We start from the raw sequence: 14496 nt of genomic DNA, 5'->3' as shown, positions 1-14496 counted from the left end.
GTGGGGCCCTTTTGACGTGGGGCCTTTATGACCGGGGCCCTTTTGACGCGGGGCCCTTTTGACGCGGGGCCCTTTTGACTCGGGCCCTTATGACCGGGGCCCTTTTGACGCGGGGCCCTTTTGACCCGGGCCCTTTTGACGCGGGGCCCTTTTGACGTGGGGCCCTTTTGACTCGGGCCTTTATGACCGGGGCCCTTTTGACGCGGGGCCGTTTTGACTCGGGCCCTTATGACCGGGGCCCTTTTGACGCGGGGCCCTTTTGACCCGGGCCCTTTTGACGCGGGGCCCTTTTGACGTGGGGCCCTTTTGACTCGGGCCTTTATGACCGGGGCCCTTTTGACGCGGGGCCGTTTTGACTCGGGCCTTTTTGTCCTCGCCCTTTTGTCCGGGCCCTTCTGACGTGACACCGCACGTGCACCTTTTGCAACTGCTGAGAATATAGGGCAGAAGTGATGTTCTGACCAAGTGGAAAGAAAATGAAATGAAATCAGTTTTACGTCCCACGGTTATGACGGTTAGGTTAAAGGAGACTGATGAGTAATGAAATGGTGGAATGAAGAAAGTGGGAGAAAACGGGAGAACCCCGAGGAAACCCACGAGCACCGTTTGTCCACCAGACCAGGTGAAGAAACCTCTTAATGCATCACTTGCCAACAATTCACCATACAGAGAGCATGACGTTTCGTGTGTGCAGAGGGTGTCTTGAGGTGTGAGGAACAGTCACGTAGCAACAACGAATGTCTGGTACGCTGGGAGTATCAGAGGTCCCACTTTACGTCACCAGTGAGCAAGCGGTCAAAAATTTGTGTTCAGTTGCCGAGTGAGCAAGGACAAACAGACTCACTAGTTTCTTGTTGGCTGCCAACAATATGTGGGGTACCCATTTACTTGTATGACTATTATCGCATGCAGGTGCAGTCTGTTTCAGTGGAAACCTGGAACCTTCCTGCAAGTTCATCACAAAGACCACTGTCCTCGATGGCTGATTTCTGGGACTTGTCATCCAACATGTAATCGTCCACTGTGAGGTTCGCCGAAAGGCTCATCTCCCGAGCAATTGCTGGAACCAATGCCTGGCGGTGGGTTCGTTCACAACATACTCAAATGCCTAGCATATGCGGCAGTTGGCAGGCCTACTTTAAAGTCAGTCTTAGAACAAACACGCGAAAATACTGCTTCAATACTTCCATTTCTCTCCGAAATTGAACGAGCTATACTGCTGTGTGCACGCAATGTGCCTGTATTACTGAAGATCGATGGTCAGAAACTTCTGATCGCTTGGCTGGCATGTGAGTCATTTAGTTCCTTCTCTGTAAATGCACGTAGAAAACGAGTACTTTTTTGTTTCCAAGTCTTAGAAAAAGCACTCTGTTATCCCCCCCCCCCAAAAAAAATATAGCTTTTAATATTGATATGCAATTGTACGAAACAATGTTCCCTTTTGTAACAGCCTTTTCGCAATTATGCGAGGAACGTTCAATTTGGCTTGTCTGATGCAGTACAGTGCTACTTCCCCACTTTTAGTGTACGATAAGGGATACGTATGATACTTTCGACACATGTACGTACATACCACTCATGATTCATATTTAAGTTGCATGAAGAGAAAGGTTTGCTTTGATTTGACTGGGCTTAATATTACTTTTTTTTTTTTTAAGCTCAGGTGCTTCGAGAGAACACTCCTATTTAAAGTAGAATCCGAACCACTACTCGATGTTAAACTTTGTACTTCTCTCAACGAAGACAACCCAGGACCACGCGAACAAGAAGCACATGTATTAACCATGTGTGCGCGTAAAACTAAAAATTGCCCAAGTTGAACAATGTCAATCATAAAGGACATTTTTCAGAGTAAAATTGGTTCCAGTCAGCAGTAAAAAGTATAGAATGATTTGTATAATTTACATTCTGTCATGATGACTGCTCACTGAAATTGCAAGGGAAAAAAAATCTGAAAAGTATTTTGACTTTCACAGAGACCTGAAAGAATACTATAGTTATACTATTGCATACTATTTTTCCTGATAAGTCCTTCCAGTTGGTTTTGTGGCTAGTGAGTGCTCTTCTAATGGAGAGGTCCGAAGTTTGATCCCTGTGAAAGCACTGGACATATTACGATGGTTCGTATTTCATCTAAATCTGAAAGACTTGGTGCAAATAAGGGATACTATAATTAACATTTTCGTGATAAAATTAAAAAAAAAAAAAAAATTGGCAAGGTAAAAGTTTAAGGTCCTCTCGGAAAGCGTATTGTTTGTAAATTGAATAATTTGTAGAATACATCTTGATGGCGATGTGCAACTATGATTAGAAAATAAATACAATCAAACTATAATAAGCAGGACTTTAATAATAACCTTTATTACAGGGAATTTAGACCTAAGTGGGATTAAGTTAGCGGTCCGTTGCAATCCTAATTTCCAGGTTTAACTACCGATTCCGTACAATATTCATTGGCCGTGGACTTATCTCGAATCTCAGAATCTTGATATTTTTTTAAAGCTAACTAGGTACTTCCCATTAATGGCTTGAATGAAAATACAGATTTTTTTTAACTTAGTGTTTTAGACGGTAAGGAGAATAGTTTCCAAAATTTCAGCTTTTCATAAATCCCATGCTTATGAGCAAACAATACTGGAAGTTTACATTCTTATTGGTTGTTGGCAGATGGACTATCGCCCCCGACTCATCTCCATTCCTAAATCCTTTTCACAGAACCAATGTACTTCTAAACTATCAATTGTTCTGGGGTAAATTTTACTCTGGTCCTTTTCCCCCAAATCAATCACTAATATGATCACATATGGACAACCCTGGTTGGCGGGAAGAACGTTATTGTGACAAACGTCAAAATGTTAGTATACTCACTGACCTTTATATTTGTTTGCTAAATCCTCATCCTTTCTCCAGGGTGTTAAATTGTAGCAGTGGTGAGACTTCCGTGGTGGATCAGGTGTAGTTGATTTCTCAAGCTTATGACCGGTACCAAGACTTCGCCTTCCAGGTTTCTTATCTTGCAATGACATTTTCTGGCAGGATGTAATCTTCCAACTACCAACGAGTCAAAAATTGAGTTTCTCAAATTTGATGAAACTATATCTAAATTAGAATCAGAATTATTTTCATAATAAAGTTCAAACCTACAACACTGTCAGAGCGTCAGGTTCGACTTTTACATCAAGTCTTAATCTATATGAATTTACATCCAATGGTCTATAAGTATAGTACTTTAATAATGAAACTAAAAAGTTATATAATTATTATTGCATTACACTGACATCAGTATTACGAGGGTCACTACGAAATTTCTGAAATATGCATTGTTGTGGCACAGTATTTGAATTCCAACAATTGCGTTCGAGAGTGGTATCCAGAGCGAAGAAGTGAAGCAAGTTTCAACTCTTATCGGTGTGGCCTTATCGCCTTCACTTGTTTGTTTATGTGAGCAGTATTTAGCTGACTAGAATAGAGCTCGAAAGGGAACATTTTCGGGCAATGATCCTTTAAGATTTCAAAAGTGGTTTGAACAAGACAAAGCCTTGACCGTTTGCAGGGGGAATTTGGGGACCTTGCTCCTTCCCGTGCTACAATCTTTCGGTGGTTTGGTGAATTCAGAAGAGGCCGGACATCGCTTAAAGATGAAGAGAGAGCTGGACGTCCGGCAACAGCTGTGTCAGATGAAAACATTGCCGCTGTTGAACAAATGAATTGAGAAAATCCTCGAACTTTCAAGGACATTCAATCCAGGGGCGTCATTTCAGACTTTGCTTGGGGGGGGCAAGAGCACCACCGACATAAGACACTCACGTTTTGTACTAGTATATTAGTAGGCAATCTATTAAAGTATATGTATTCTTCAAACTCTTGGGGGGAAGCAACTGCCCCCTCCTGCCCCCCCTAAATGACGCCCCTGATTCAATCTACAGTGAACATTGGTACAAAGACCGAGAATTGCCTCCGGAGTGGATTTCGTGTTTCGGTGGTGGGTCATCGTGCATTCTAACATACAGCACAATAATATCTCATAGAAGTAAGAAATGAGACAAATGAACTCGGGTAAAGAAAACAGTGACCGTCCGCGATCTTGTTGCGTACACGCCGCTTTCGGTTCCGGTGCACACGGCGGTGGGACACAACTGACCAGGGCCCGCACTAAGTGCTCCGAGTGGGTCCTGGACCCCAAGCCGTTGTATTGGGAACCGTGGACATACGTAAAAGAACCGAGGAACATATATCAAAAACAATCATCTCACATGAGATAGACAAGATTTAACGAAGAATGCACGAAATGAACGGAACAAGTGTAGTTTGTGTGTAGTGGAATTAGACGTTAAACTGTGTTTCACACACAGGAGTGTGATAGTGTATTAGTGTAATATTATAAATACCAGGGTGGACACTGCTTAATAGTGATAAGTGAAGTGTGTGTTTAGTGATTTTGTAGGAGAATGTGGTAAATTAATAAAAACACAGGAGAGAATCAAATTATATACAAAGGTGAAAAACCAAATCATACAAGGAAAACCTGAACGAAATGAAACAAAGAAGAGGGAATACTACATGGATGAGCTAAGTATAGACAAAAAGCAATGAATGATGATATTTACGATAGGATCAATGTTAAGCTCGACTTGAGACAATGTAGAGTAGATTAGTTTGATTAGATAAAGAAGACTTAAATAATCATTAGAGAATAGTAGTTAGGATTTGCTGTTTTTTTCTTTAAATTTTATTTTTTGTTTTGATTGTTTTGTTTGTTCAATGTGTTGTGGTTTCGTAACCCAACCCTCGTCCTTATTGTCCCCGCTCTTAAAAAAAAAAAATGAATGATGAAATAAAGGAAGAAAATGAAATCCTTGAGTTTTACGTCCCACGGTTATGCCGGTTAGGCTAAAGGAGACGGTGATGATGAGTAATGAATGAAATGGTGGAATGCAGAAAGTGGGAGGAAACGGGAGAACCCCGAGAAAACCCACGCACACGGTGTTTGTCCACCACAAAGTTCACTTGGCGGGGGCTGGGATCGAACCCGGGACCCCAAGCACCAGAGGTGAACGCTCTACCACTGAGCCACCGCGGCCCCCGAAATAAAGGAAGAGAAGATTGCAATGATGATAGCCCGTTTCGGTTTAAATCTTCAGGTGCCGAAACTGAAGAGGCGCGTCTGAGCAATAATAAAAAAAAAAAGTGAACATTGGATCGCCAGCAGTAACAAATTCTTCATGATCATCTTCAGCTCAGGAAGGTTTCATCTCGTTGGATGCCTCGCACTTTGAACAGCAGAAGCGCATACGTGTGGAATGGTGTGAAGAATGCTTGCAAGATTTGATGGAGGCAATTCTCGACGCGTCTCTGACATTGTTACTGGTGATGAGACTTGGATCTATCAATTTGAAGCTGAAAGTAAACGCGTCTACAGTTTGGTTCTTTCCAGACGAAAATCCACCCACGAAAGAAGCGACCGCGAAGTGTGGGGAAGAAGATGGTTGCAACTTTTTTCTCCAAATCTTGCCATGTTGCAACTTTTCCACTTGAAGAACAAAGGACTGTTACTGCTCAGTGGTACACCACTGTTTGCCTAACAAAAGTGTTCCAGAAGCTTCTGGAACGGCGTCCAAGAACTGGATAGCGTGGGATCCTGCTTCAGCATGACAACGCGTCCGCACACAGGACCAACATCACAATTCAGTTTTTAGAATCTACGGAAGTCAAACTTATGACTCATCCGCCGTATAGCCCTGACCTGGCCCCGTGTGATTTTTTTCTGTTCCCTAGGATCAAAGATCGCATGCGTGGGAAGAGAGTTTGCAGCCCTGAAGAAGCTGTAATGGCTTACGAGAATGAACTTTCAACACTTGAAGAAAAAGACTGGTAACACTGCTTCCAAAAGTTGTTTTCGAGGATGCAAAAGTGTGTACAGTGTAATGGTGAATACTTTGAGAAAATGTAAGTGTTAAATTTATTTTAAGTATACAAGTTATTTCACATCTCAAAGCGTTCGTAGTGACCGTCGTAGATGAGAGATGTGGCGAAACGTGACTCAACGCACACCAGAAATGGTATTGTCAGAATTTCAAAATTCTTATGCTCTGTTTTAAAAAGGGTTGTCATGAAGGGCATAAACAGGAAAAAAAAAAAAAAAAAAAATTGGGATCTGACCTAGTGCGTAATCTTGCCTTTACGATTGTCATGGACACATTTCCTAGCAGGCACTTTATAACCAGAACTTCATACTAACGACAGTTTTGTAAAAATTTCAGTTTAGTTCAAAATTAGCACAAAGTATTTACTAGGTAGACTTATTCTTGAAAGTACAAATATTAACACTATTCTCTAGAGTACAAACAAACATTGGATATTAAATATAATCTTGTAAATGTTATTTGAAGATTGCTAGATAAGGAGAATTGAAGCCGATCAATGCACAGAAAGAATGTACACTATTAACCTTATGATTGTGGTAACAGGTGCGAAAAAACATTATTCCACTCAATTTAATCCGCAGTTATGACCAGTGTTTCTTCTAGATTGTTTTTTTTTGGGGGGGAGGGGCACTGCCCCCCGGAGCAGACCAAAATAATACGTTTATAATAGAATAAAGAGAATAGTATCAGTAGTGCCTCCCCGGAATATTAAGTGTGCCCCCCCCCCCGGAACATTGTTTCTGAAAAACACTGGTTAGGGCCATCGTATTCTACCATGTTTCTAAACTAGCTTTACAAAAAAGCTTGCACAACATAGCACGCTAAAATGTTATGAATTCAAACAGTAAAGAACTAAATAGTTTAAAACTTTTTTTACTCTTAAAAATATCCCAGAATTAGATCAAGTGACACGAAGAAACACCCTTAACATTGTTCTAGTTAACTTCTAAAGAGGTCTAGGAAATTTCCTAACGAGTTACTTTTGCATCTCAACTTCCTGCACTGAAATTTTTGGCATATATCGAATGTGATGCGTGTATTTTTACACTGTCAATGTAAAAGGAATTCCAGCTTTGGAGTAAGATATTGTGGAGTGAGTGTTTTATACTTCAAATGTCATTCTGCACTCGTGCCGTCTAAAGCAGTGATAGAAACACTAGATAAAATTAGTGGGATATTAAGATTTTAACGGGGCTTTCGGTTGTCCTAACCATTCGCCCACGTCAACTTTTGTCTCAACTTGTCATTTTCACTGACAATTGGACTATTCTTACTTCGAATCTTCTATCATGCTTTCCTTTGTTCCATAAGTTTGCTCGTATTTCTCTCGTGACAGTTATCTACAGTATTCATCAACTTTCGCACTCTTACGTAGGCTGTAGTTTGATGGGGAGATGCAATGAAAATCTGAACCACGTTAAGAGAGAAGTTGAAGACACAAATATACATTGTGTAGATAATTGACATGCAGAAGAACCTATGAAACAAGGGAAGGCTGCGTGGAAGATTAGAAGTGATGGCACAGAATGGAGTTCCTACTAAATGCGCCAATAGCAACATATTTAAGGGCCAAATGATTGTGATCTAATGGCTCAAGGAACAAACTAGTATCAAAAGACAATAGTTCGAGTCTATTGAAGAAACTTTTCATTTTATATTTTTTGTGGTGTTGGATAGGTGAGAGACCTTTTAATATTTTACGCTAAAGTATGAATAGAAGTGCTATTGTCAATACAATTGTGGCTAAAAATAAAGTTTGGTCCCGAAAACTGTAATTTTTAATTTAGACTTGTAAGGAACTCAATATTTGGAACTGATGACTACGAACTTTGGAGTAACTGAATTTTTTAAAGTATATTTTCCTCGCCGAGGTGAGGAGAGAGTTTAACGTAGGTACTGCATCATTGACCTGAGACCACGTCCACTACTCGGACTCTCATTCAATTATCTAAGTTGAGCTCGTGAGTACTCTCACTCGGGCTCAATTCTCTCAACTGAGCTCCTACTTGCTAATTTCAAATGTGTTCACTCCTGCTCCGGCTCAATTTCAATTAGATTCGCGCTCGGTCTCATTTCTCTCAATTGGGCTCGTGCTCACTCCCATTTTAGACTCCTATTTCTTAATTGGGCTCGCGTACAATCGCATTCGGGCTCTTTTCTGGATTCGAACAGGTGATCATGACAATCGGCCTTCGTAGCCGAGCGTGCTAGCCCAACAGGCTAATAATGATAGTTTTCGGCGTGGGTTCAAACCCGGTCCAAGGATTTTTTATATAGGAAACTATATAATAAACAAATTTTGTTGGATGTTGTGATGTGAAACTATACATTTATACAAATTTTCCATGTGATCTACACACACCGAGTTCATAGCGAGAGGTCAAGTATAGCGCACGCTCTCAAAATAACGAAAAGTACAAAGAAAATAATTAAGAAAATAGATTTAGTGCATCCCGACAAAAGACAACGTGTTTGGTTTCACGACCTCGCAATTCCACAAGATCCGATTTATATTAACACTCAAATCTTAATGGAACAAATATAGTTATGAATGGTGTAAGGGACCTCAACACTGCACGTGATCATACCGACTTATGGAAGACCGGACCTTCCTGCTACACCACCTGATCCCGCCGTTCAATCTCAACCTCCATCTTCAGATACAACAACAGATCCGAATAGCTCTCTTCAGAACCAGTGATCTACTACAGAACGTCCATTCAAGATATAAGCCAGTCAATCAAGGATTATTTAGGGTCGAATAAGGGAAAAAATGGTGGAAAGCTGGAACAAATTTTATTTATTTTTTTAAAAAAAAAAGTGTCCGTAAAACCTACTAATTTTGCACCACTACCACCCCGGATTTGGCCGCCATCTTGGAAAAATGGCGCCAAAAAATAGTTTTTAGTAAATACCTCGCATGGAAAGCATTTTAGAGCAAAACATGCTATTACAAAAAAATCTACATCAAATTCTCTACAAGAAATGTTCTCTTCAATTTTTCTCTAGGATGCACCGTTTAGATATTATAGGCGTGGCAAATTACGCATTTTTCTTTCAGCATTGCTTTGTAGCAGAACCTTAACGAAAATTTTCCTATACTATTTTGTTTTAATGATTTTTCTTATATAAAATATAAATTAATATATTTTTCATTCATTGCAGGTGTAACTAAGGATAAGTAATCAGGTCTATTAGATCATCTATGTTCAAGATGTCAGCTAAAAAATGTTTTATCTGTGAGAAACTTCTCGGTGGTTGTGTTACATATGTAGTAAAAGAACATTAGTAGACTGCAGTATTAAAGTGAAAGATGGAAACGACTGTCAACTTAAGGGACTGAGAAATGTTACACTTCATGAAAAGAAAAATGAAATGAAATGAAATCTGAGTTTTACGTCCCACGGTTATGCCGGTTAGGCTAAAGGAGACTGATGAGGAATGAATGAAATGGTGGAATGAAGAAAGTGGGAGGAAACTGGAGAACCCCGAGAAAACCCACGCACACGGTGTTTGTCCACCACAAAGTTCACTTGGCGGGGGCTGGGATCGTACCCGGGACCCCAAGCACCAGAGGTGAACGCTACCACTGAGCCACCGCGGCTCCCTTCATGAAAAGAGTAGAAAAGTTTATACAAAAACAAGAAGTAGCAAAGCGTTGCTATTACAACGTAGCCTACTTCACCTACGTCGATAACCCTTAGGTCAAAAGTGCTAAGATTTAATTTTCAAGAAGCCTGCCTGTCTTGTGGACAATGTTAATCATATGAATTTTTAAAGAGACAATATAAAAAAAAAATTGTGAGCGTGAGAGTTACATCGTAGCAGCAAGGCTATATAAGACGTGCCTTTTTTTTTTAGCAGCGAGGCTATATAAGACTTGGACTAGAGTTTAACATGGAATCCGAACTATATGAGCTCCTGCTGGGAATCTAAGCCGGATCTCGCACGCCTTAGGTTCATAGAGTGAGAAGCCCCCCCCCCCGCACCAGATATATCGCGCATCAGATACCCTCCATGAGGAGGATATTTACCATCCTGATCAGCCTTTGTATGGGGAGTGCCTTATCCTATGTTCAACCTTACGTTGGAGAATGTTGACTTAAAATGCCGAACTTACAGTGCCCACTTTACAAAATATACACACATCGATTTTACGAAAGAGTGACCAACTAAGAAAGGCCGTTATAGGTTCCAGTATATAATAGATTGTAAAGAAAATTATCCGAATTTTATATTCCTGGATTTGACAATACAAATTCCAAGTTTTGAGCTGCAGGTTAGAGCTCAGGAATATTTAAACAATTTTCTGACTTGAAAAGTAAGGTTAAAATAAATTAGAGGCTTTCTCAATGTTTCTCTTCCCCCAATCACATTTTATCTTAAATGTAAACTTGGATAATTCAAATTCAAATTAAATTTGAGGTTTCTTTTAAAACACATTAAAACATGTCCAAGTAGTCATTTCTACATTTTAGACAGTATCGTCACTTGTGGGGTAGGATCAGAGGGTAAGTGACCCCCTAATTAAGCTCCTCGCCGCTCGGGGGATCCCACTTCAAGATAGAACTTTCTTATTCTATCAGATACGATACGAACAGAAATATAATTAAGGCATTGAATAGGTTCCCCTCATCTTCCCAAAACTAAAATCTAATTTGAGCGTATTTCAATAAAATGCCTACTATTAGGACTCCCAGAAATAATACATATTTCGTAAAGATTTAAGTTGTGTCAAATGCTGTTCCCTCAATTTTATTAGTGAAGCATGGCATAGGCTCTCCATACCATTCCCAAAAGAACAAAACTTAAGATCCTACTACTGCTCCATCATCTAAACAAAATTATATTTCCCTAAGATTAAGCATAAATTATATTTGGACCCTCTTTCAGTAAAACAAACTGGGACTCCTAAAAATTTTAAAGATTTTGTTACTGTTCTATTTTAGATCTTAAATTTACCAAGTTTACAAAAGTTAGTTTAATATTACTTTTATTTCAAAAGAACAATGTGTATGTGGCCTAATATGTGATTATTTTACCTCTTGGGTAAGAGTGTTCTAAACTGAAATGAAAAACATTATTTAAAGGACGTACTTAGTAGTTTGCGCGCATGCCGACCGTTGCTGACGCCCCCCTTCCCTGCTGCACTCCTGTCCTGACTAATAGCATTCGTACTGTTTAGTGGCTTTATGTTAGTAATCAACTAGCACATAATGGTTCGTGTTTTCTGCAGTAGTTTTAAACTCCATGCTTCCTAATACGCATTTTACCAATACCAAGTAAGTCCTCATAAGATGAATTTGCACCCAGTAATTTAATTCCTCCCGTAATAAACACTTTCTAAGATAATTTCTTTTTATATATATATATATATATATATATATATATATATATATATATATATATATATATATATATATATATATATATATATATATATATAAAGTAGCAAATGAATTAAAGTATATGGACCTAAAATAGGACAGCACGAAGCTTTACAACTCTAGGATACCCAAATATTAATGTTTGTCCCCCCGCCAGGGAAGATTGCAAGCACGATGCCGATTATAGACCTCGTTAATCTACTCGTAGACATAACCAGTAGAGTTATTTCACATTATACCAGGAGCAAGATTGTCCACCGACAATTTTTTTTGGTTATAGTTAAGGAGCCGTACTTCCCATTTAGGGAGGACGAGAAACGCCATACTTTCAGGAATTATTCATTGACTATCTAGGATGTTAAAAAGTAGGTAATAGACTGAGTTCTTGCCCTTGTACTTACGGTGTTTACGTAGTGCAACAGTAAGATGTATCCTCGTGCACGGGAGATGAGAAGTAGCTGTTCTTAACTATTACCTTCTTTTTTTCTTTATTTGTATACAATTTATTAAAAAGTATTTTCGAACTTGTTAGGGGCAATTACCCCTGCCTTCCTCAAATAACGCTCCTGCTGATAACTGCCGTGTAACGGGATCGAAAATGAAATCTAAGTTTTACGTCCCATGGTTATGCCGGTTAGGCTAAAGAAGACTGTGATGAGAAATGAATGAAATAGTGGAATGAATCAAGTGGGAGGAAACGGGAAAACCCACGAACACGGTGTGTGTCCATCTGAAAGTCCACACGGTGCGAGCTGGGATCGAACCAGGGACCCCAAGCACCGAAGGTGAATGCTCTACCACTGAGCCACCGCGCGCCCGTAACAGGATGGAATAAACTGGTGCTATTACAGAAGAGCAAATTCAGCCAGGAGATTACACGATTTTAAAATTTGGAGAGTAATGGAACCAATCAAATTATCAGCAAAATAGGTAACATAGCGTCGTGTAGGGTGTGAGAATAAGACTATTCCATACACTTTTTAGACAATACAGTGTAAAATTACGCAAATGAGCAAATTATAAATTTTATCAACTTTTTTGGAGTGGGGGGGGATATTTAGTCACTATTTTCTGATATGTAAGGATTAATGATTAATGCTGAGAAACTCCGGTTACAATGTGCCTTAGCATATATTCTAAATTCCATTGTCAAGTTGGTCTTGGGCACTGGCGTCTGGCATCAAATTTGGGGGCGGGGACATCAAAGAAAGTGATTTAAATGATACTACCTAGCCCACGATTTTATTACCGGTAATAGTTAAGAACAGCTACTTCTCATCTCCCGTGCACGAGGATACATCTTACTGTTGCACTACCTAAACACCCTAAGTACAAGGGCAAGAACTCAGTCTTTTACCTACTTTTTAACATCCTAGATAGTCAATGAATAATTCCTGAAAGTATGGCGTTTCTCGTCCTTCCCTAAATGGGAAGTACGGCTCCTTAACTATAACCTTCAAATAATATAATTTTATTTATATATTATTTTGTCGTTAGTAAATAAATTAGAATAAAATCTTGAATATTTTGTACTTCAAAATATTGGGGGGACGCGTCCCCCTCGTTCCCCCCGCCAGAGCCTCCCATGGTCTTGGGATCATTTTTAGGATTCCCTTTGTGCACAAAACTAATATACTTGAACTGCTGCGTGCCTATATGGTTCGCGTACGTGCCTTCGTCGCCTAAGATCCAGAGTGATTCTCGGTGGGACCTCAAGTCATTCGGATTCCACGTTAAACAGACCAATAACCTCATACAGCATCGGTGCTGAAAAGGAACGCTGAACTCCAAACTAACCAACTGACATTGCTTAATTTTTTTTTATGCATACCAACAGAAAAAAATCTAGGTTTACGACCCCCCTCCGGATTAGGGAGATTGATTAATAAAAGTGAATTATGAAAAAGTAAATGGGAGAGTCAGTAGAATATGTGCGGAAAAGCTCACGGTTATATGTTCAAGACACACTAAATACACTAAGTTAAATTTAGTTTAAAATTAATAAATGGAAGTTAAATTTCTTTCTTTCTACTGGATTTAAAAACCACCTAGTTTTCCTCCAGAATAGACAAATTTATAATACATTTTTGAAAAATGTACACTAGTAGCGTACATGTTTTTTGTCTAACAAAACTAAATGGTGAACTTCACAATTCTCTTTTCAGTTCGCTTAATTTGATTTTGGGTTTAGCGTCCCTTTCAGCAGCGAGGCTATAGGAGACGTGGATCTACAGCTTAACGTGGGATCCGAACTACGTAAGCTCCCGCTGGGTATCCCACGCCATAGAAGCGTACGCTAACTGCGTAGCCACGACGAAGCTAATCTCTTCAGTTCGTATCTTTATACAGACACGAGAAATTACACTTGATTAATATTAACGAAATGAGTCCAAACTTCTCTAAGATAACGCGACACTATAGAAATTATATACCCATTTAGAACAGTCATACTTATCCATGCACAGCTGAAGTGTGTATTGAGTTTACCCAAACTAAATATTTTAACCTACTAGAGATTAAAATTAACTTAGAGACTACATAATTAACATCAATATTTAAAAGTTAAGAATTAACATGAAGAACCCCATATTCCTTCTTACCTGTTCTCTTTAAATGACGCAAGCGAACTCCACCGAAAGGCTATCGTGATCTAGTACCTGTCATGCACCTAGAAAACTGGAAATTACGGCAAATACTACGCAGGCTCAGGTATCAGCTGAAATGAAGTCTTCTATTGGTTGTTACATATTACGTCATGTTTAAAATAGCAGAACACCAGCAAACTTCTCATGCTTTCCAAGACAAGGTAGTTGCAATAGTTAAATTCAGCGACGTAGGTTGCTAGATAGGAGAACACTTTTCTTTTCGTCGCCAGTAGTATTTCAATAATTTTAACTACGAAGTTACTCTTGTAGTGCACCATGAAAGATTTAAAGTTAACTTAGAAATTATGATCTCTACTTAATATTCTACTAAACGATTTGAACTTATTTTAAAAAATTTCATTACTTGCTCTATTGATGCTTGACAGAAACAATCAAGTAACTTTTCATTTTACTGGTAGTTTTGGAATAGTTCGCTTAGAAAATGAAAGTTTTCATTAATAATAAATCTATGTATCTAATTTTCACAATATTTTTCTTCTTTTTATTCTTTTTAATCACAGTCCTAGTTAATTCCCTTTC

At 39.2% G+C, this 14496-nt stretch overlaps 1 protein-coding gene across 2 annotated transcripts in view; it reads right to left on the bottom strand.

Annotated features, from left to right (window-relative positions):
* Positions 1 to 14067, bottom strand: part of LOC145694191 (uncharacterized) — a 79086-nt gene extending 65019 nt beyond the window's left edge. Inside the window, exons 1-2 of one of the 2 annotated variants that reach the window (XM_081770304.1) lie at positions 13912 to 14067; positions 2873 to 3051 (exon numbers count right to left, since the gene is read on the bottom strand). In XM_081770304.1, the coding sequence (XP_081626430.1) occupies positions 2873 to 3026 (154 nt within the window). In that variant the 5' untranslated portion in view covers positions 3027 to 3051; positions 13912 to 14067. Of the gene's footprint in view, positions 1 to 2872; positions 3052 to 13743; positions 13776 to 13911 lie in introns of those variants that run through there. The other variant, XM_081770303.1, reaches the window with a different exon arrangement.
* Positions 14068 to 14496: the final 429 nt, after the last annotated feature.

This window comes from Thermobia domestica, chromosome 9, assembly GCF_964235325.1.
Source record: "Thermobia domestica chromosome 9, izTheDome1.hap1.1, whole genome shotgun sequence".
NCBI classification, from domain to species: Eukaryota; Metazoa; Arthropoda; class Insecta; order Zygentoma; family Lepismatidae; genus Thermobia; species Thermobia domestica.
Note: the sequence above shows the minus strand (reverse complement) of the source record. Positions and strands in the feature narration are given on the sequence as shown.